The sequence below is a fragment of the Neoarius graeffei genome, chromosome 3, assembly GCF_027579695.1.
Source record: "Neoarius graeffei isolate fNeoGra1 chromosome 3, fNeoGra1.pri, whole genome shotgun sequence".
NCBI classification, from domain to species: domain Eukaryota; kingdom Metazoa; phylum Chordata; class Actinopteri; order Siluriformes; family Ariidae; genus Neoarius; species Neoarius graeffei.
This window is the reverse complement of record NC_083571.1, coordinates 8357173-8379990: the sequence shown is the minus strand read 5'-3', so window position 1 is coordinate 8379990 and position 22818 is coordinate 8357173. Positions and strand designations below refer to the sequence as shown.

The 22818-nt window shown below is 41.1% G+C and overlaps 2 protein-coding genes across 5 annotated transcripts in view; both read right to left on the bottom strand.

The window, feature by feature from the left end:
- armt1 (acidic residue methyltransferase 1) overlaps nucleotides 1-22818 on the bottom strand; it is a 92986-nt gene that overhangs the window by 35674 nt on the left and 34494 nt on the right. The gene's annotated exons all lie outside the window — the stretch shown is intronic.
- The window catches only part of esr1 (estrogen receptor 1), a 78107-nt gene that overhangs the window by 51899 nt on the left and 3390 nt on the right, over nucleotides 1-22818 (bottom strand). For 2 of the 4 annotated variants that reach the window (XM_060916349.1, XM_060916348.1), the window contains exon 1: nucleotides 1604-2058. In XM_060916349.1, the coding sequence (XP_060772332.1) occupies nucleotides 1604-2058 (455 nt within the window). Of the gene's footprint in view, nucleotides 1-1603; nucleotides 2059-2491; nucleotides 2652-2930; nucleotides 2965-22818 lie in introns of those variants that run through there. The other 2 variants (XM_060916350.1, XM_060916352.1) reach the window with 2 other exon arrangements.

Here is a 22818-nt window from a genome sequence, read left to right as displayed (position 1 = left end):
GCTACTCGTCTTCGACTCGTTCAGTATCATGCTAGCTGAATGGAATATATCTGATAGACCACTCAACGCCAGCCAATATTATTTAAATATACAATAAAACTTCACTATTTATGAATGTGATTGCTTGTTTGAATGCATCGTGCACCATTTTAACCCCTTAAACTCCTCCATAATGTTCAGTTCAGTGATCGCTCAAAGCAGATTATTTGGAAACTGTATTGAGATTCGTACCAGAGTTGTGAGAGATAGATGTTCATTCCAAGTGGGAGTTTGTTAATTAATTAATTTAAAAAAAAGTCAAAAATGTATCCTGTATATTGTACAATTGAAGAAATAGCAAATTAAATGCCTTTCGATGCTGGTTTCTGAGTCTTACGCCACATCTTCAGGGTAACACAGTATTAATAATAAATAAATATACAATTTAAAAAAATACAAGTTCTTATAGTTAATTGATTGATTATACCATTTCAACCCTGTAATCTGTCAGTGTGTAGCTATTCATCTTAAAATCATGTTATTTACTGATTGCACTGACAGTACAGTAATATATAAGCTACAATACACTGTTAGAAATAGGGCTACAGTATACAGGAGTCCAGTTCTGTCCCCCAAGGTACAATGTAAACCCTATTAGGGCCAAAAAGGTCCATATATGTTCTCAAGCAGTATACAAAGGGTACAAATAAGTACCTTAGAGGGTCCACTGACAAGCTGTTGTAGCACTAAAGGTACAATAATGTAGTTTATTTTCTGAGAGTGTATTATTCTTGAGGAATGGTATGTCCTGGCTAATTAAAATCAGACTTAATTTTAAAAAAAAATTATATATAGTACTAGAAAGAGAAAATCAGTCTTCTTTCAATGCACGTTTCTGAAACTTAAAGCGGCGACACTACACCTGTTTCAGGTTAACAGTAATGAATATACATTAAAAGTCTAAAATTCCCAATCATGATCGGTTTCATGTTCAGTTATTCATGAGTAAAACTAATACGAAAAGGTGCAAGTGAAATGAATGACGAATAGCAGGTCACTAATTGAGCATGAGTGGAAAATTAATGTTTTCATTTTTAATACAAAACAACATTTTATTAAAAACGGCGTCGTCTTTGCTTGAAAAGAAATTTTTAGTACAGTATTCGGTGTGTAGAGTACACCTTCTTCCTCCAACGCCGCCATGCATTCAAACTGGCACCTACTAACCTGATGTTGGATGTTAGCTCAAACCCAGAAAAGTGTCTTTCCATTGGTGCTTCAACAGAAGGGTGAAGGTTTGAGGAAAATCTGATCTTTGGTACAAAGGATCGACATGGTAAACTTGCTTAGACATCAACAGCAACCTAGAAACCGTGAAGAATCTTACAGATTTCGTTCTTTTGCTTCTTCCCTACGTGGTCTCGGACTTTTGGGCTCCAATCTAGAATGAGTCTTACGTCAATGTATCAAGTTAAAAATTTATAAAAAATATAATGATTATTGGAATGTGGTGTTTTTTTTCCCACCATTTGAACCTTGTTGTTAAAGCATGTCCAGAATGTGAGTCTGATTGATCAGACTATCAGAAGTTAAAGCTTGTTAGAGTCCCCCAAGCCCCTCTGACCTGTAAATGGAGGTTCCTGATGATTCCAGGTAGTACGGGACCTGTTGAGCCGTGTGCTGTCCTGGAGGAGGATGGCCGAGGAACAGCGAGACTTGCGGGCTCGAAGGAACGAACACCAGGGGGCTGGTGGAGCCGTTAGCCAGGGGCTGCAGGTTTTCATCCTGAGGCTCTGGGGCAACTTGAAGATCTGGGGCCGCTGAGTAGTAGTCCACTGATGAGTTTGAGGCATCGGGGTTGGTGTTGGTGGTGGCGGCGGTGGTAGTGGTGGTGTAGTCGAACGTCCCGTCTAGGTAGTGAACGGTGGAGGACATGCCTCCCGCTGTGCGCTGCTCCTCCTCCGGGTACATGGGTGAGAGCTTGAGGGAAGCGAGAGTAGCTGAATACCCCTCTAGCTCACTCCTGCGTCGCTGCCTGGCACCAGCCGGAGCTTCAACACGAGCCTGCTCTCCTGACATCACAGTGGAAACACACACACATAAAGAAGACAACTGGCATGACTTTCAGTGCACACACTCAGAGTTTCTTTCCTACTAAATCTCTCTCTCTCTCTCTCTCACTCCGTCCCTCCTCTCTCACTTCCGGCTGAGCTCCTCCCACACACACACACGCACACGACCAATGTCCCACATACTACCCCCCCCCCCCCCCCCCAGTTTTCTTTCTTTGCTCTAAATATTTTAGAGCTTCATTTGATTTTAGACTATGTAATTCAATAAAGTGCACTTTAATTGTAACAATTTAACACCATCTAATAAAAAAATAGCAGAAATGCATCTCAATATAGACAGAAAACTGCATTTACAAAAGCACACACAAAATAGTTAACGCATCACAGCTTCGATTTTACATAAGAACATAAAAAGGAAAAAAAAAACCAAAAACATTCACCTGCTTTTGGACGAAACTTAGCAAAGTTGATTAAACGACAGATTTATCACCGTTTGTTATCCTGATGCACATCTCTCCTGTCTAAACCCTCGTCTCTCTCTGCAGCTCTGCTTCCTCTCTTACTCTCTCTCCCTCCCTGTCTGTCTTTCTTTCTCTCCTCCTGAAAAAAAAAAAAAAAAAAGAGACAAACAAGCTAAAAGACACAGCTCTCGGTCGATATGAATGGCACCAGACCAGGTCATCGCAACCAGGTAAACAAACGAGTGGCAGGAGGTCAGCACATCATTTATCTGCCAGACATTTTCTCAGGTGACTGATTTTAAAAAACAAAACGACACACACACACACACAAAACACTTAATATGAGGTTCAAGCATAAGTAATCGCGTTATATTCTGGCACCTGATGATTAAATATTTCAAAAAGAAGGTCTATTCACCTGGTGGTTGTGATGCAGGATGAAAGGTGAAGTACTGTAGAAAAAAAAAAAAAACAACAACATCTTGCTTGATATTTATTAACACAGACAGAAGGCTGAAATGGAAACCTGGTGGGCAGTAGTTCTGAGTAGAAGGTTATCAGTACAGAGGCCGTGGATTAAAAAAAGGATGGCTCGGAAAGAATGAGTAATTCTAAAACGATTTGTTATATGGCGGAGAATTACAGCCGATTAAATTAACCAAATACTCCAGCGTTTCTGAATGTGTGTGAGAAATTACTACAGAAAAGAATGAACAATTTTTTCCTCCCTGCACTGGGAATAGAACCCAAAATGTACAGATCTTTGACTCAAGTGAAAGTACTAACATTTAAACACTATGAAGTAAAGTCCTGCATTCAAAACCTTACTTAAAGCTGCTGACTGCAAAGCCATCTGAAATATTATATATTATATATATTTATTACACACACACACTTTTTTTTTTAAATTGTGTATGGTGTTTTCCTCTGTCTCGCAAGAACAATACCATACGGATGCACAGGATGTGATCGTTTTGATGTCCTGAGGGTCGCTTTTCTCCATTTTGGGACCGTTTGCCTCCCTCCCGAGGTAAACCAACCAAACAGCCCGACAGAAAGAAGGAGCTTTAAATAATTAGCATAACAATGCAAGACGGCGACGTGCGGAAAACATTGTGACTCTGCATCAATCTTGGAGAGTTTTGAGTCGCTGGGATGTAATTAGTGGTTGAATAGATCCGTGAAACAAAAGACAAAATATTTATACAGTATATCTTTTCTCTGTTCCTGCTTTTGTGTTCTCATTTCTTTCTCTGGAAGATCAAAACATTCGGTGAACTCCATACTCGCTACCGTGCCCGAGTCAAACCCATGTATTCTAAGGGCCCATTTACACGAGGACGCTGTCGGGTAAAAACGACTATCGGAAGTGCCTTTCGTCTACACGGGGACGGCGTTTCCGAGGCTGAAAAACGGAAAAAATTGAAAACGCCTTCCAGAGTGGATAAGTTAAAAACAGCCCCCGTTGCATATCCGTCTAAACTACCCAATACGCGAAACTCTGCTCGGATCTGCTCACGTCGGGTACGCGTTTACGTCATACATATGTCATATACTGTACATGCCAGCCCGGGAAGTAAGAAAGTAAGTAAAAAAGTAAGAGCATGTCTGATTACATCGATCCAACGGACCTTCAAGCTGCTCTGGCAGCTTTAATAAACGTCCAGGAGTCCTTCGAACATCTATACCGAATCTGCACATATACCGTTAATGAACAGAGGCGGGTATAGTATGCTCTTACTTTTTTTACTTACTTTCTTACTTACCATAGCCAGAGTAGTCAAAGTTTTCGCGGCGCAGATGTGCAGATCAGACAAGACGGAAGACGTTGCGCATGCGTGCAGACATAGCGGAGGTCTTTCACAGCACCATCTAGCCGCCTGGCATGCACATCCAATTGAATTCCACACATTTATGTGTCACCGTATAGATGCAGATTTCCTCCTTGAAAATGGTCGTGTAGACGCAGAAAAAAGTGAGAACCAAAACGGACTGTTGCGTTTTTGTTTCAGACCGTCCCCGTGTAAAGTGGGCCTAAGGCTAAGATAGCTAAGCGCTACCTAGAATTTTTTTTTTACTGTTTAGTTCTCTGTCCAGAAAAAGGTCGTCATCTAATGGCAGGAGAGCAAAGGCCGCTATTTTTGCCCACGCCGACTTGTTTTGGTTAAAAGTAGCTCAGACACGTCCCACGGTGGTCACGTGACGCGATATTGTTACTCACTTGCTTCAGCAGTCTCTGGAACCATAAAATGCGGGACGCTTTTTATCTCGGCAAAACATTTACACACAGGATACACAGTGTGTGTGTGTGTGTGTGTAGGAGTGAAACATCTCGAAACTCCAACAGCAATAGAAAATTTTGCATCATCCAGAATTCAACTTTATAGTCAGAACCTTTAAAGGGGAAGTGAAGTCATTTTTAAACTTGCTTTATTTCTTAATTAGCGTGTTATTCAATTGCGTTTTCGGTTTTAGTAACCTTATATTGTGACTCATATTAGCAACTAATTGCAATTAAATATTATACTTATCAGCCTATTCGGTTTTTTAGCCGTGTTGAATTTAGTTCGTTTGGTCCACGGCAGGCGTCGCTTATCCGCGCGATCTTCATGAGACTTGTGCGAGACTTCGAAACGTGAAGAAGTGTCAGCCAGGTGTCAGTGCCGCCATTTTGAAAACTGTTTTCCAAATGAAGTGTTGCACAAAAACGAGTTTAAATGGCGATTGCTGCTGACTTTTTTTCAAACTTTCCTGATTGCTATCAAAACAAACAAAACTTCCAGCTTGATTACGTCAGCATTTGAAAGAGGGCGCGGGTGTCTTTTGACAACGTTGGCAGATGTCGGTCACTTTGATTTCCGCTGTACGTTTTACTTCCGTCCTACGATGTCTCGCACAGGTCTCAACGAATCTTGTTTATGGCAATCGCTTTGACATATGGACTGATATATTACAGAGCATATTTCAAACACTCCTAACTTGCTATAGCAGCAACAAAATAGCGATCAAAAATGCATTCCGATATTGAATAAAATGAGAGAAATAGAATTTTGATAAAAACATTGCCTTCAGTTCTCCTTTAAATAAACATATGTAGGGGAGAGCGGGGTAAGATGAGCCAGGGGGTAAGATGAGCCACCCCCTGTTTCTAAGAAACAGTAAACAAATGTGACCATGTGACCACATTCAAAGGGGGGCGGGACCATTTACTTACACTTGTGGAGAGGAGCACCACATGTCAAACTAGGTGAGGGAGATATTTATAAAAATGTGTTTTTGTGCTTTCTAAGTCAATTCCATGTTTGTCCACAGTGAAGATGATTTAGAGAAGACAAAAGTAGAATAATATTTAGACACATTAGGGTTAAGTTAGTGGCTTTCTAAGCTATGATATGAATGCTAATAAAAATAATTTTGATTAGCCTAATCCCCTTTATTAGCATTTTTCTACAAAATGGTGGCCATGGGGTAAGATGAGCCATTAGATGTGGGGCAAGTTGAGCCACTGGCTCAACTTACCCCATTGGTGGCTGAGCTTACCCAATATGGATGACACTTAAGTTTTCACATTTACTGGTCATATATGACAACAACATATATATATATATATATATGACATCAGATGAGGAAGACCAGTTGTTAGATGTGGGGGATTATGTTGTGGCAAAATACACGGGGAAGAAGAAAGTGCATTTCTTCATTGGCCAGATAATCAAATTGGATGTCTTCGAAATAGAGGCAAGATTTCTCAAAAGAAGCCGGTCATGCCATGGCTCTGCAAGAAAGCCAACCTTTGTCTTCAAAGAGAAAGATGAGGCTGTCCTGTCAAGACAGGATATTGTGAAAAAATTGCCCCGCCCCTTTACTGTTGGGGGGACAGCACGGAAGGAGAGGCAAATGGTGTTCCCTTGCCATTTGAACGCTTGGAACATTGAATAATGATGAAATGATTGATGGAATGATTGCTGCATGTTTTAGCAATGTTTTAACCTACTGAAAGAAATAAGATTTTTTTGGCACTGTTCTACTGTTTTAGTAATTTCTATAATATAGTATATCTCTCATTCCCTCTCTAACCATCCCTCTTTCTATCTATCTACGCATATCTCTCTCTCTATCCATCTATCTATCCCTCCCTATCTATCCCTCGTTCTATCACCTCTCTCTTCATCTCCCCTTCTCTATGCAACGGCCCTATCCCCCACTTGATTGACTTGACTTGATTCATTGATTGCATTTCTAATAATAAAAGTTGTTTACTTTGTTAACCTAACATGTTTTGTGTTGGCTCAATTTACCCCACACAGTGGCTCATCTTACCCCGTGCATGGGGTAAGTTGAGCCACTTGACATTTTTTTTTCAAGAGGTAATATCATTCTAACCATAAGAGCTTATCAATTATGTTTTGCTCAGATAGTAACAGTACACTTTGAAATTTGGTATGGTGTGTAGACTGGAAGCAAAAATGGCTTTAACATGTAGTTATGATGAAAAATGTAAAAAGTGGCTCATCTAACCCCACTCTCCCCTATTATTAACAGCAAAATGTACTTCAAGTATCAAAAGTAAAAGGACTCATTGTGCAACAGGCTTGTAGTACTCGAGTCCGACTCGTGCCCCAATTTTAAGGGCTCGTAACTTGATTTGGACTCGGACTTGTAAATTGGAGATGAGGACTCAGATTTTTTTCTTTATTTTTTGTAACATGCCATAATAATTTGACGCAAAATATTTATATCTATATTAATTTTTATACTAATTCCGTGCAAGAGAATGCACATTCACCTGTTCAGGAACAAACTAACGTTAACGGCGCTAAAATGCCTGGAGAGAACGCCCCTAGGATTGTCCGCTTTGTTTATAGACTTCTCGTGCAGTGGGAAAAAACGCACTGCTATGTGTTCCATATGTAGAAGAACTATCGAGGAGACGACGGGGACAACCTCGAACTTCAATCGTCATTTGGCGAGACTCCACCCAGAGAAGGAAGTGACACGCTATGTTCATTGCCCTGTTGATAGTGGGCGGGGCTTGCTGAGCGATGAACAAGCTTTTTTATCTGTAGCCTGTTAACTAAAATGGGACAGTCGAGCAATAACGCAAGGCCAACACAGTAGCAGAGACGCTTTCACATAAAGGTGCGGTTGAAGTCTTGTTCTCGGACTTGACTACAACACTATTGTGCAGTAAAATGGTCCGGTCCGTGTTCTACTATGATATGTGATATTTTTTGGTGAATATTACAGCTGCATTAATCTCTATGTTGCATTTTTTTTTATTGCTGTTGATATTTAAAGTTGAACTAATTTTAATTACTTTATATACCATTAGGTCGCAAGTTTTGGAAACTTAAGAACATTTGGCAGTCAAGAGCTAGCATTTTATTGAAAATCAAGTTCTTCAAGGCCTCCGTGCTCATCATGCTGCTTTACGTTCCTGAGATGTACATGTGATAAATAAAATAAAATACTAGAGGAGAAAATCAATGCATGGCAGCACGGTGGTGTAGTGGTTAGCGCTGTTGCCTCACAGCAAGAAGGTCCGGGTTCGAGCCCCGTGGCCGGCGAGGGCCTTTCTGTGTGGAGTTTGCATGTTCTCCCCGTGTCCGCGTGGGTTTCCTCCGGGTGCTCCGGTTTCCCCCACAGTCCAAATACATGCAGGTTAGGTTAACTGGGGACTCTAAATTGAGCGTAGGTGTGAATGTGAGTGTGAATGGTTGTCTGTGTCTATGTGTCAGCCCTGTGATGACCTGGCGACTTGTCCAGGGTGTACCCCGCCTTTCGCCCGTAGTCAGCTGGGATAGGCTCCAGCTTGCCTGCGACCCTGTAGAACAGGATAAAGCGGCTACAGATAATGAGATGGGAAAATCAATGCCTTTAAACCCCCTCTCCAACAAATTTATAAGCAAACAGAGACCACGCCCCCAATCAACACGGTCGTACAACGCCAGCTATCTTTCCTCGGACGTTCCATCAGAAGGCAAGAGAAAGACCGAATACAGCAATATCGCCTGTACGTTCCACAACATACTCAGCAAAGCGGAGGGCAGCAGAAATCCAGCTATCTGCAGTATATCACTGTAAAGATCTCTGGGCTCGTTTGGTTTTCCTGTTTTGTGTTGGCTCCTCCCACCTGCTCACCTGGTTCAGCCTCTATAAAAGATCAGGAGTGGGTTTCCCAAAAGCCTCGAGTGTTCTCATTGTGCTGCTCGCGCTACCATTTAACGATGATCTTTGTGCTACGATGCTTTTGGGAAACTCAGGCCAGTTTGGTAGATACCAGAGAGAGAGAGAGAGAGGGACTAGTGGCAGCTGTCCTTTTTGGGCCTTCTTGGTTTAACGTTAACTCTTTCTTCAGTTTAACTTTTAAGTTGACTTTTCTAATTTAAAGATGTTCGTTCTCCTCTTTTGTTACAAGATGGATCGTAACAAAATGGGGGCTCGTCCGGGATTTGAACCCAAGACCTTTCGCAGTGTGTCTCAACCAAGAAATTCAACTCCATGAGCGTGAATACCCCTAACCCATATCTACGTCATCACTTGTTTACATCATCCCAATGCATTATGGGTGATACCCGGGATCAGCTCCGCCGTATCGTTTACTTTTGCCTTTGTTAAACACTGCATTGTTGTGTCTAACCGGTTTTAACCATGCCGCCTAAAGTGAATTGCTGTGTGCCTGACTGTGTCTCTACAACAAAAGAGAACACCTCATTTGAGCTTTTATCAGCTGCCAGTCGAGGAGAAGAGAAGAAAGAAATGGATAAGTTTAATCTGCAATGAAAACCTTGGAACTGAATCAAAATGGACAAGTGTTTGTCGCTTTCATTTCTCTGGTGGGAAAAAGACGGATTTAAACTGTGACCCAGCAATATTTCCGTGGTCTGCGGAACGGCCTTCGGTTATAGAAGATAACAATTGACACTGTTCATCGTCTGAAACTAGCGATATTCCAAAGCCTAGAAAACAAAGATGCATTCTTCAGCCTTTGCCTCTCAACGTACCGAAGCACTCTGCGGCCGAACGAGCCTGTCGGACCGATAAAACTCCCAAACCACGAAGGGTTCTCTTTCGGGTATAAGGTATAATGTTCAGTGTAGCTCACCAGTGCCATTTATTGAAGTAAACGCATTTATACTAAAACTTGGGTGGCCAACCCGCGGCTCGCGAGCCGCATGCGGCTCTTTGCCCGGTGTCATGCGGCTCTTACGTTCATATCGAAGTTTGTGTTTGTGTTTTTTTTTTTTTTTATGTGCGTGTGCGCTTTGCTTGAGTTCAGTATGGTATTTTCGTCAAATGCATCTTCGCTTTGCTTGGGTATATTACGGTATTTTCAGGTCATGTCAAATGCGCATGTGTGTGAGATAATCGCTAAGTTTTTGGGCAAGGTGTATCTTGTGTCAAGTAGCCTCTCAAAATGGCAATGAAAAAATGCACAGCAAAACGAAAATATGAAGACGAACATAGGACATTTTTAACAGAGTGGGAGAGTTTATACTTTTTTGTTGAACGTAATGGCAAGCCATTCTGCCTTATATGTCAGTCGTCATTAGCTCATTTCAAAGCTTCCCGCCTCCCTGAATAAGCAAGGAGCCAGATATGCAACACTAATTGAAACCTGCACGAAAGCTTTATAACCCGGTTCCGTGATATACAACTGAAAAGGCCACAGATTACGTTCCTCGTCGACCCATTCAATGCGGAGATGGACTGTTTGAAAGCCCCGCTTGTCACAGATGAGGCTGCGGCTGAGTTGGAGATGATCGATCTTCGTGAGGAAGACCAACTGAAACTTGTTTTGAGGGAAGGCACCATTGAGTTTTGGAAAAGTGTGCCATTGGAAAAATACCCGAATGTGAAACGGGCTGCGCTTAAAATACTGTCAATGTTTGGGTCAACATACGTCTGCGAGTCTGTGTTATCTACCATGAAACACGTGAAGTCAAAGCATCGTTCTGTTCTGACTGACACCCATGTGAAAGAACTGCTTCGAGTGGCAACGACGGAATACAAGCCAGATTTGAAGAGGATTGTTCAAGGCAAGGAATGTCAGAAGTCCCACTAAGCAACATGCATAGTAAGTGCACACAATATTGATTGCTGTAAATGACTGGCCTGTGGTATTAGTACTGACTGAAGGAGTAAATTTCTCTCATGTTGGCGTGTGACATTTACTATGAATCTGGCTGAGCAGAGATGCGTGCTTGTGCGTGTGTGTCTGTGAGAGAGGGGGGGACGATGTTCATGTGCGGTCATGTGTATGGTGTGGCTTTTTTTTGGTAATGCCATGAGTCCCACTAAGCAGCATGCATAGTAAGTGCACACAATGTTCATTGTTAAAAATGACTGGCCTCAGCCTGTGGTCTTAGTACTGTAGGAGTAAATGTGTTGGTGTGTGACATTTACTATTAATCTGGCTGAGCAGAGGTGTGTGTGTGTGTGTGTGTGTGAGAGAGAGAGAGAGGAAGAGATGGGTGATGTTCGTGTGCCCATGTGTATGATGTGGCTCTTTGCGGTAATACAGTAAAAAATGTGGCTCTTGGTCTCCAACTGGTTGGCCACCCCTGTACTAAAACATGACACAGCAGATCAGCGGGTTTCCTGAAATCAAGTTTATTTAACCAATCACTCATTACCTCGCCCGGGACGGAGTCCACCAGGGGGCGAGGTATTGTTTTCAGTCGGATTTCTTTGTTAACGATATTACGGGAAAACGGCTGGATCAATCTTCATGAAACTTTCAGGATAGATGGGCATTGGGCTCAAATCGAACCGACAACATTTTGAGGGTCATCTGGTCAAGGTCACCAAAAATGTTTATATATATATATATATATATATATATATATATATATATATATATATATATATAAAAAAAAAAAAAAGCTCTGAGCTCAGACTGCAGGAGCGCTGCCTTGGAAAGACGCTGATTGGATCACTACCTGCCTGTGGTAGCATCACATTAAGAGTTACTCATCCTCTTGGTTGCTCCAAGGGCTGGAGTTGCACCTGCTCCGAGTCATCCTACAAGCCTAACCCTGACCTCTAATGAGACACGGAACAAACGCACTTACCTACAGTGAAACACTCGGAGGTGTCTCCACACCATGGATTTTGATTCGGCTCCGCCCAGGTAGGAGGAACCGGATCAGGGGTGAATCACAATGTTCAAAATCCAAACCCTGACTGATATTGATTTTTTTTTTTCCAGGATATGATTTGATATCTCCTTGGTGTTCATGATGGTTTATGTCGTATGTTCTCAAATGCATTGCGATAAACAAGTGATGACGTAGTTATGCTTGGGGGGGGCTATTGAGTTGTGCAACGCTGCCAAGGACACACTCGCATCGCAATCTATGGTAAAGACGCCTCTCGTTTCTCCAATTTAGGATGACATGGAGCTGACCAAGAGAGTTTACTCTACAGTCATGCATCATCTTTTATAAGATCACCACGTGTTTGTGGCTTCGGTGTCCTGTTCGAACAATGTTTCTCTAAAAAGTCAGCATTCATGAGCTCTGAAAATTAGCCTCGTTTTCATCTTCCAGTGAATCCGAGACTGTTTTTTTTAAATAGCTAATTCAGCTGAAGGACCATTTTCTCAACCTATAAAGTTACAATCAACCTGTCAGTTTATAACAAATAAAATCTGTAAACTGAAAAGGAACACTCGTTAAAGCTAAAGCTGTCAGACAAACATGCCTGTGGAGTAGAAGTACTTGTATAAAGCTGCACCTTTTTATAATATAATATTTCAGTTCTAGTTGTTTGAAAGCCTCACAAACTTTATTCTGCCAACATTCACTGGATATGAGCAATCGCGTGCTCTGATTGGCTACTCTACTACTAGGATATCAGCTCATATACAGCTTGTGAGTAGAGAAAAAAACAAAATGGCGGCGCGTGTTGCCAAACCGAGGACGAAATAAAAACTCGACTCAAAAACAAAACCCTAAAAGAAATTTTTTAAAAAGCAACAGAATATGGAATGAAAGTATTTGATGGTAAGAAAGAATAAAAAAAAAAAAATTATTCTTGCATTTTTCACAGATTGCTCCTGTCATTTTGCTGGTTTGTTTACATTCTAAGCGGAAATTATTTTGTCGGACGTTTTGTATGAAAAGTTTTTACTGATTGAATTTGCAAAATATAAAAAAAAAAAAAAAAAAAAGTGCACTTTCTCAAAATCCGGTGAATGTGGATAGAATAAAACAATTACACTCAATCTGGCCGTGCATGGCTTATAGCCGACTATCAGCTCATGTACGACTCAATTTCGTGGAATAACTGTTAAACATACGCATGATATATGTAAAGACTCGGCAATGTACGACAGCTGAATCCTAAATGTATCTCAAGTCCTTAGTATATGCACTATGGAGGGTATATAAAATCATCCTACACACCCTACATAGTTCCCGATGTATACAATATGGACCCATTTTGGGACTTGGCCCATATCCAAGTGCTTTCATCAGCGAGCCAGGTTTAAAAAAAAAAAAATAAGGGCTAAAATTCCTCCAAGCCGGTGTGCAGGACTGATCAACAGTTACCGCAAACGTTTAGTTGCAGTTATTGCTGCACAAGGAGGTCACACCAGATACTGAAAGCAAAGGTTCACATACTTTTGCCACTCACAGATATGTAATATTGGATCATTTTCCTCAATAAATAAATGACCAAGTACAACCCCGATTCCAAAAAAGTTGGGACAAAGTACAAATTGTAAATAAAAACGGAATGCAATGATGTGGAAGTTTCAAAATTCCATATTTTATTCAGAATAGAACATAGATGACATATCAAATGTTTAAACTGAGAAAATGTATCATTTAAAGAGAAAAATTAGGTGATTTTAAATTTCATGACAACAACACATCTCAAAAAAGTTGGGACAAGGCCATGTTTCCCACTGTGAGACATCCCCTTTTCTCTTTACAACAGTCTGTAAACGTCTGGGGACTGAGGAGACAAGCTGCTCAAGTTTAGGGATAGGAATGTTAACCCATTCTTGTCTAATGTAGGATTCTAGTTGTTCAACTGCCTTAGGCCTTTTTTGTCGTATCTTCCGTTTTATGATGCGCCAAATGTTTTCTATGGGTGAAAGATCTGGACTGCAGGCTGGCCAGTTCAGTACCCGGACCCTTCTTCTATGCAGCCATGATGCTGTAATTGATGCAGTATGTGGTTTGGCATTGTCATGTTGGAAAATGCAAGGTCTTCCCTGAAAGAGACGTCGTCTGGATGGGAGCATATGTTGCTCTAGAACCTGGATATACCTTTCAGCATTGATGGTGTCTTTCCAGATGTGTAAGCTGCCCATGCCACATGCACTAATGCAACCCCATACCATCAGAGGTGCAGGCTTCTGAACCGAGCGCTGATAACTTGGGTCGTCCTTCTCCTCTTTAGTCCGAATGACACGGCGTCCCTGATTTCCATAAAGAACTTCAAATTTTGATTCGTCTGACCACAGAACAGTTTTCCACTTTGCCACAGTCCATTTTAAATGAGCCTTGGCCTAGAGAAGACGTCTGCGCTTCTGGATCATGTTTAGATACGGCTTCTTCTTTGAACTATAGAGTTTTAGCTGGCAACGGCGGATGGCACGGTGAATTGTGTTCACAGATAATGTTCTCTGGAAATATTCCTGAGCCCATTTTGTGATTTCCAATACAGAAGCATGCCTGTATGTGATGCAGTGCCGTCTAAGGGCCCGAAGATCACGGGCACCCAGTATGGTTTTCTGGCTTTGACCCTTACGCACAGAGATTCTTCCAGATTCTCTGAATCTTTTGATGATATTATGCACTGTAGATGATGATATGTTCAAACTCTTTGCAATTTTACACTGTCGAACTCCTTTCTGATATTGCTCCACTATTTGTCGGCGCAGAATTAGGGGGATTGGTGATCCTCTTCCCATCTTTACTTCTGAGAGCCGCTGCCACTCCAAGATGCTCTTTTTATACCCAGTCATGTTAATGACCTATTGCCAATTGACCTAATGAGTTGCAATTTGGTCCTCCAGCTGTTCCTTTTTTGTACCTTTAACTTTTCCAGCCTCTTATTGCCCCTGTCCCAACTTTGAGATGTGTTGCTGTCATGAAATTTCAAATGAGCCAATATTTGGCATGAAATTTCAAAATGTCTCACTTTCGACATTTGATATGTTGTCTATGTTCTATTGTGAATACAATATCAGTTTTTGAGATTTGTAAATTATTGCATTCCATTTTTATTTACAATTTGTACTTTGTCCCAACTTTTTTGGAATCGGGGTTGTATAATATTTTTGTCTCATTTGTTTAACTGGGTTCTCTTTATCTACTTTTAGGACTTGTGTGAAAATCTGATGATGTTTTAGGTCATATTTATGCAGAAATATAGAACATTCTAAAGGGTTCACAAACTTTCAAGCACCACCGTACCTACAGTGAAACACTCGGGGGCGTCTCCACACCATGGATCTTGATTCGGCTCCACCCAGGTAGGAGGAACTGGATCAGGTCCGAGTCACAATGTTTAAAATCCAAACCCTGACTGGTATTGATTTTTTCCAGGACAGGATTTGATATCTCCTTGGTTTTCATGATAGCGTTAGTTTATGTGGTATGTTCTCGTCGGCTATCAGCTCATGTATGACTCGATTTCGTGGAATAACTGTTAATTGTGCTTCTTAAAAGTAATTTAGCTCTGCTTGGAGCGTTACCATATTTAAATTGAATGTTGTGATTTCACAAGTTGTGACGTCAAGCTAGTTTACTTTGATAGATCTGATTGAGAAAATATGGAATTTTGAGTAAGAAAGCACACTTGAGGGTGCATTTACGCTCATTAAGAGAGCACAAAGTGCATTTGGATGATGAATACATAAAACAGGACACGGCGCGGCCTTGAAAACGACACGCAAATGAGAACCTCAGGTGCGTCATATGGCATGACACTGAAGTCTGTCTATCTTTCCACATCTTGTTAAAACATTACATTTACCTGTTACAAAGTACACCGTCATTCCTATAACATGTTCGTTAGATAGGTTTCCGAATCATTCTGGTGAATTAAAGAATGTGGATTTTGGCTCCTGCTCGCTTGAATGACCCCTGATTGAACAGGTGACCTTGTACAAATATTTGGACACCTGAACAGATGTCACGTTGTCATTTCAGCTCTGAAAATGAGCTTTGAAATATCTTTAGATGAGACGAGCGTATTGTGCGATGTTTTTCACAGTTATACCACCCTGGAATGTGGATTCTGCTTGGTCAGAAGGTGTTGATTCATTTTCCATCATCATCATCATCATCATCATGTACAGTACTGATCAAAAGGCTTAGGCACATGTAAAATTTTATAAGTTTTAATGTACTTGTTCTGATACTTTATCATTTCTATAGTAACAGCCCGTTCACAGGGGATTGTACAGACCACATCCAATAATAATAATAATAATAATATTTTGAAAGCGGTTTTTATTTAAAGAGGAAAATGTGTACTTGTAGGCAGTGTTGTAGTCACCTTCCCAAACCTCGAGTCCCCAGCGTTCAAGTCCAAGTCATTAAAGAAAATTTGGAGTCGAGTCCAAGACCACCATTTGACGGTGGCTATTGCTGCCTTTACGTGAAAGCGTCTCTGCTGCTGTGTTGGACTAACGTTCCTGCTCGACTGCCCCATTTTAGTCAACAGGCTACAGATAAAAAGCTTGTTCATCGCTCAGCAAGCCCCGCCCACTATCAACAGGCCAAATAACATGAGAGAGGGTTAACACTAGCTAGTTCATCGCTCAGCAAGCAAGCCCTGCCCATTATCAACAGGGCAATGAACATAGCGTGTCACTTCCTTCTCTGGGTGGAGTCTCGCCAAATGACGATTGAAGTTCAAGGTTGTCCCCGTCGTCTCCTCGATAGTTCTTCTACATATGGAACACACAGCAGTGCGTTTTTTCCCACTGCACGAGAAGTCTGTATAAGCAAAGCGGACAATCCTAGTGGCGTTCTCTCCAGGCGTTTTAGCGCTGTTAACGTTAGTTTGTTCCTCAAGAGGTGAATGTGCATTCTCTTCTGCAAAATTAATGTAGATAGAAACAAATATTTTATGCCAAATTATTATGGCATATTACAGAAATAAAGAAAAAATCCAAGCCCTTGTCTCCAATTTATGAGTCCGAGTGCAGTTAATTCACAAGTCCTTAAAATTAGAGCACGAGTCGGACTCGAGTATTCCAAGCCTGCTTGTACGTCTGGTGAAGTTCTCTCGAAGGAGATGTTTACTTCATGTTTGGGCTGTTTCATATGGTTGCCTTTTTTTTTTGAATAACACCAACCTCACTCATGCAACTATATATATTCTATCCACATTCACTGGAGGGCGGCATAGTGGTTAGTGCTGTCGCCTCACAGCAAGAAGGTCCGGGTTCGAGCCCCGTGGCCGGCGAGGGCCTTTCTGTGCGGAGTTTGCATGTTCTCCCCGTGTCCGCGTGGGTTTCCTCCGGGTGCTCCGGTTTCCCCCACAGTCCAAAGACATGCAGGTTAGGTTAACTGGTGACTCTAAATTGAGCGTAGGTGTGAATGTGAGTGTGAATGGTTGTCTGTGTCTATGTGTCAGCCCTGTGATGACCTGGCGACTTGTCCAGGGTGTACCGTACCCCGCCTTTCGCCCGTAGTCAGCTGGGATAGGCTCCAGCTCGCCTGCGACCCTGTAGAACAGGATAAAGCGGCTAGAGATAATGAGAATGACATTCACTGGATATGAGCAATCATGCGCTCTGATTGACTACTCTACTACTAGGATATCAGCTCATATACAGTGAGTAGAGAAAAAAAATGGCAGAGCGTGTTGCTGAACCAACTGAGGACGAAATAAAAACTCGACTCGAAAACAAAACCTCAAAAAAACAACAAAATATGGAATAAAAGGATCTGATGGTAAAAACGTTTTTTTTTTTAAAGAATTCTCATCGCATTTTTCACAAATTGCTCCTGTCATTGCGCCGGTTTGTTTACATTCCAAACGGAAATTATTTTGTCGGACGTTTTGTATAAAGTTTTTATTTATCGAATTTGCAAAAATAAAAGTGCTCCGTTTCTCAAATTCCAGCGAATGTGGATAGAATAAAACAGTTATTCCACTCATTCAAACTCGTCGTACATGTTTTTATAAGGTCAAACGTGGCTCAGTTTTGACCTTGTGGTCATTTCATTTAATTCTACTTTAAATATTAGACTAATGCCATGTACACACGTAGCCAGGTATTTTTAAAACCGAACATTTTCCCCCCTCCGTTTATAAAAATGTTTTATTCACACCACCTCATCTACAAAAAAAATCCCTTCCACACATAACCGAACATCTGCGTTTTCAATCACATTCATAAGCATTCCAAACCTGTAGATGGCATTATTTCCCCAAATCCTACCCCCTAATCACATCGCCTGTGCTCTTGGAGCAGTAGTTGGGCTTCTAAAATTAAACATGTAAATAGCACCTGCACAATAATTAACGCTTTCAAGGCACTACTCCGATCCATTACTCTTTAGCTAGCCGCACACTACGCCGATTTTCAGCGTACCGAGCCAACTGAAGTCGCGAGTCAGGCGTAAAGACTAGTTTTCGATGGTACCGACTCATCTCACAGCCGATTCGAAAAACTAATCGGGAGCCAGACTGATCGGCGAGAGTCGCTAGCAATAGCTAATCATATCTTTCGCATATAACACGTGACATCATTAAACACTATTTCTAGCGCGAGAAATACGTGTTGGTAGCACCTAATGCAGGTATATACTGTAATTCCATAGACTGAAGCTTTATCCATAGACACAGTGGGCTGGAAAGCCACTCTGCTCAAGTTGTGTGGCTGAATTCCAAATCGCTTTAACTCCCCTATATAAGTGCACTATTTAAGGTTGGGAATAATAGCTCATGCAGCCTAGATAGTGCGCTACATATTCCATGTTGTGTCATTTGTAATTCAGCCTGTAGCATCTTCAAGTGTTGGATTTAACAGTAACTATATCCAATAGCCAATCACAAAGCTATTGTCACGTGTCGCTTCAATCGCGACTGCACTCGTCAACAGTCGGGGGATATGTGCGTGCCCTGTTGGGAGTCGGCTCTGAAATGGGTCGGTTCGGTACCGCGTGGATCGCCGTAGTGTGCGGCTAGCTTAAGTCCATGCTTAATCTGGCTTCTGCAGTAAACAAAGGTCGCACGTTTGACGTCAGGGCAGATTTGTTGTCGTTTTTTTGGCGCAGATTGTGACGTTCTAAAACGCAAAACTCCGGTTATCTCTGCCTACACGAAAAGGCATACACGGAGTTTTCAAAAATCTTCACTTTGCCCGGAGTTTTTTTAAATATTCATTTTTGATGTGTTTTCATGTGGATGACAGGCCAAAACGTAGAAAAATATCTTCGATTTAGCAGATACCCGGCTACGTGTGGACGGGGTCTTAGATTTTACTGGTTAAATTCAGAATTGCAAAAAATTTTTTAGCCCTAACTCGGTTGTACTTTGGGACGTATACTGTACAGTGCTGAGCGTAAATGAGTGCACCCCCTTTGAAAAGTAACATTTTAAACAATATCTCAATGAACACAAACAATTTCCAAAATGTTGACAAGTTTAATATAGCATCTGTTTAACTTATGAAAGTAAGGTTAATAATATAACTTCGATTACACATTTTTCAGTTTTACTCAAATTAAGGTGGTGCAAAAATGAGTACACCCCACAACAAAAATTACTACATCTAGTACTTCATGATTTTTAATGACAGCACCAAGTCTTCTAGGCATGGAATGAACAAGTTGGCGACATTTTGCAACATCAATCTCTTTCCATTCTTCAACAACGACCTCTTTTAGTGACTGGATGCTGGATGGAGAGTGATGCTCAACTTGTCTCTTCAGAATTCCCCATAGGTGCTCGATTGGGTTCAGATCAGGAGACAGACTTGGCCACTGAATCACTTTCACCCTGTTCTTCTTCACAAATCCAACAGTGGCCTTAGATGTGCGTTTAGTCATGTTGGAAAAGTGCACGATGACCAAGGGCACGGAGTGATGGTAGCATCTTCTCTTTCAGTATAGAGCAATACGTCTGTGAAGTCATGATGCCATCAATGAAATGCAGCTCCCCGACACCAGCAGCCCCACACTTGCATGCCGATTTTCTTCAACTCTTCTCATCAGAAGACGCTCCTGTCGAGGTGTTAACTTCCGTGGACGACCTGGACGTCTCTGTGAGATGGTTGCGGTTCCATCTTTCTTAAATTTTTGTACCACTTTTGCTACAGTATTCTGACTGATAAGTAAAGCTTTGCTGATCTTCTTGTAGCCTTCACCTTTGTGGTGGAAAGAAATTATTTTCTTTGGGGAATTCTGAAGAGACAAGTTGAGCATCACTCTCCATCCAGCATCCAGTCACTTAAAGAGGTCGTTGTTGAAGAATGGAAAAAGATTGATGTTGCAAAATGTCGCCAACTTGTTCATTCCATGCCTAGAAGACTTGGTGCTGTCATTAAAAGTCATGAAGTACTAGATGTAGTAGTTTTTGTTGTGGGGTGTACTCATTTTTGCACCACCCTAATTTGAGTAAAACTGAAAAATGTGTAATCTAAGTTTATATTATTAACCTTACTTTCACGTTATAAGTTAAACAGATGTTATATTAAACTTTGTCTTGTCAACATTTTGGAAATTGTGTTCGAGATATTGTTTAAAACGTTACTTTTCAAAGGGGGTGCACTCATTTATGCTGAGCACTATACTTTCATTCACAAAGATATTTAAGTGGAAGTTAATTTTTTTGGTAAACTAAGCACATCTGAGAGGATCCTGTGTGTGTCAAAAATGTTTTTGAACAAAATATTTGTCTCTTTTGAAGCAGAAGCCTGTATTCTGTTGTTGCACGGTTTAAAAAAAAAAAATCCCACACCCCACACAGGACTTAAAGCAGATGTGAGACACTTTTGCAGCGGCGCTTCACATGTGGTTGAAATGGGAGCCAGTCAGAAAGTGTCCTCTCCGGAAAACCACAAGGACAGTCACCACTTTAGTTGTTATTACAGTCATTACTGTGTACAAACATCGCTGCACAGGACTGGAAAATTGTCCTTAACGCAAGTCATATCCTTTCCAACAGTTTTTCACTTTGTTTTCCTTTCAGGGTTTCTGCAGAAATCAGTAAATCTAATTTAATGCCCTGCGGAAACCCTGGCCTTACTCTTGTGGCTTATAAGAAAGGTGGTCAGTTTTAGGAATATACTACATGCTGTCCGTCTTCTCACCACAGTAACACGCCCGGTACACGACCTGTAGTTCTGAAATCCTGCACAGGTCATTTCCATCTCAAAAGGTCATTTTTGGTAGCAGAGAAACACAAAAATTTGATTTTGTAGACCCAGAAAGTACATGCTGTATGTGAAAGAGCCCTTATACAGAAGGAGTCTCCAGCATCGGCGCTTTAACTACATTTTCAGATAGTTTACCAAGAACCCTTTGAGATTTCTTGGTAACATGACAAGCTGCATTTTCAAGACAGAGAGGAAAGAGGGAAAAAAAATTAAAAAAAAGAGAGAGTGTGAGAGAAAACTATTTATAGCTGCTATAAATGTGAGAGAGAACAGGAACGCATTTCTCTCGCGGAAAGTCCACAACATTAAATGTAGCTATAAATGGATAAAATACGAAGACGTGTCGTCTTTATTTTGTAATTCGATAACAAAGTTGGTAAATTGCTGTGGTATAAGAGGCTCAACGGTAACAGTAACTCTGCTTCATTGCACCATCCTGTTGATTATTTTCCTATAACAGCACAACCCCAAGATGATGATGATGATTAGTACCGTACATTTCTTGCAGGGCTTTGAACCGGTTCAAGGAACGAAAACGAAAACCGGGAACTTTTTCTATTTCACATGGAACAGAAACGAAACCAGAAACTTTATTATTTTTTATGTTCCGGAACAGAAACGCTTATTAAAAATAATGGTAACCGGTTAATACCGGTTTTTATTTCGTTCCTCAAAGTTTCCGTAGCCTACAAATAAAAAAGTCATTCTTCTCCTGCGCAAGTTTCTATGACCCGCTGGGGTTCACTTCCTGTGTGACGTTCGCTGACTGAATGGAGAGAGCGGGAGGGTGGACTACTATCACGTCTCCACATCTTAAATAAGAGGTAAATATTGCAGTCTATCGTTATTCAAAAACGTCAATTTCAAACACGATATCAATATATTTGTCCACGTTAATGAGAGGCTCGCGAACATTAAATGATGTTAACCTCTGTTAGCCTATCAATGCATAGGGCCTGACTAGCCTTTGGTAACACACTAAACGAATTCTCTTTCATTTTTGGCACTTTTTCTGTTTGTGTAGATGGGAAGACATACTGAGAATCCAAATCGCCAACATTTGAAATAATAATTGTTTTGAATTATTTCTTGTCTTATTTAATGAAGGTTGTAATAGAATTAGCCTATATTTGGCTTAAGCTGGATGAGACAGAGACATAATTTTATAGCCATTTGTTAAACAGCTGACAGGGAACGTAATTAACCGTTCCGGGAAGGAAATTTTTTTGTTCTAACCGGTTCGGGAACGTCTATTTAATGGTGGAACCCAAAACCGGAAACGTTAAAATTCCGTTTCTGTTCAGAACGAACCAATAGGGAAAAATTCTGGTTCAAAGCCCTGATTTCTTGGCAAATTAAGTCACAAATTATGACTTGCTACAAAGCTACTGTATACAAGTAGCTAATTTACACACCGATTTCTATTTGTTGAGATTTTCATTTACAGTGGGGCAAAAAAGTATTTAGTCAGCCACCAATTGTGCAAGTTCTCCCACTTAAAAAGATGAGAGAGGCCTGTAATTTTCATCATAGGTACACTTCAACTATGAGAGACAAAATGGGGGGAAAGAATCCAGGAAATCACATTGTAGGATTTTTAATGAATTAATTGGCAAATTCCTCGGTAAAATAAGTATTTGGTCACCTACAAACAAGCAAGATTTCTGGCTCTCACAGACCTGTAACTTCTTTAAGAGGCTCCTCTGTCCTCCACTCGTTACCTGTATTAATGGCACCTGTTTGAACTCGTTATCAGTATAAAAGACACCTGTCCACAACCTCCAACAGTCACACTCCAAACTCCACTATGGCCAAGACCAAAGAGCTGTCAAAGGACACCAGAAACAAAATTGTAGACCTGCACCAGGCTGGGAAGACTGAATCTGCAATAGGTAAGCAGCTTGGTGTGAAGAAATCAACTGTGGGAGCAATTATTAGAAAATGGAAG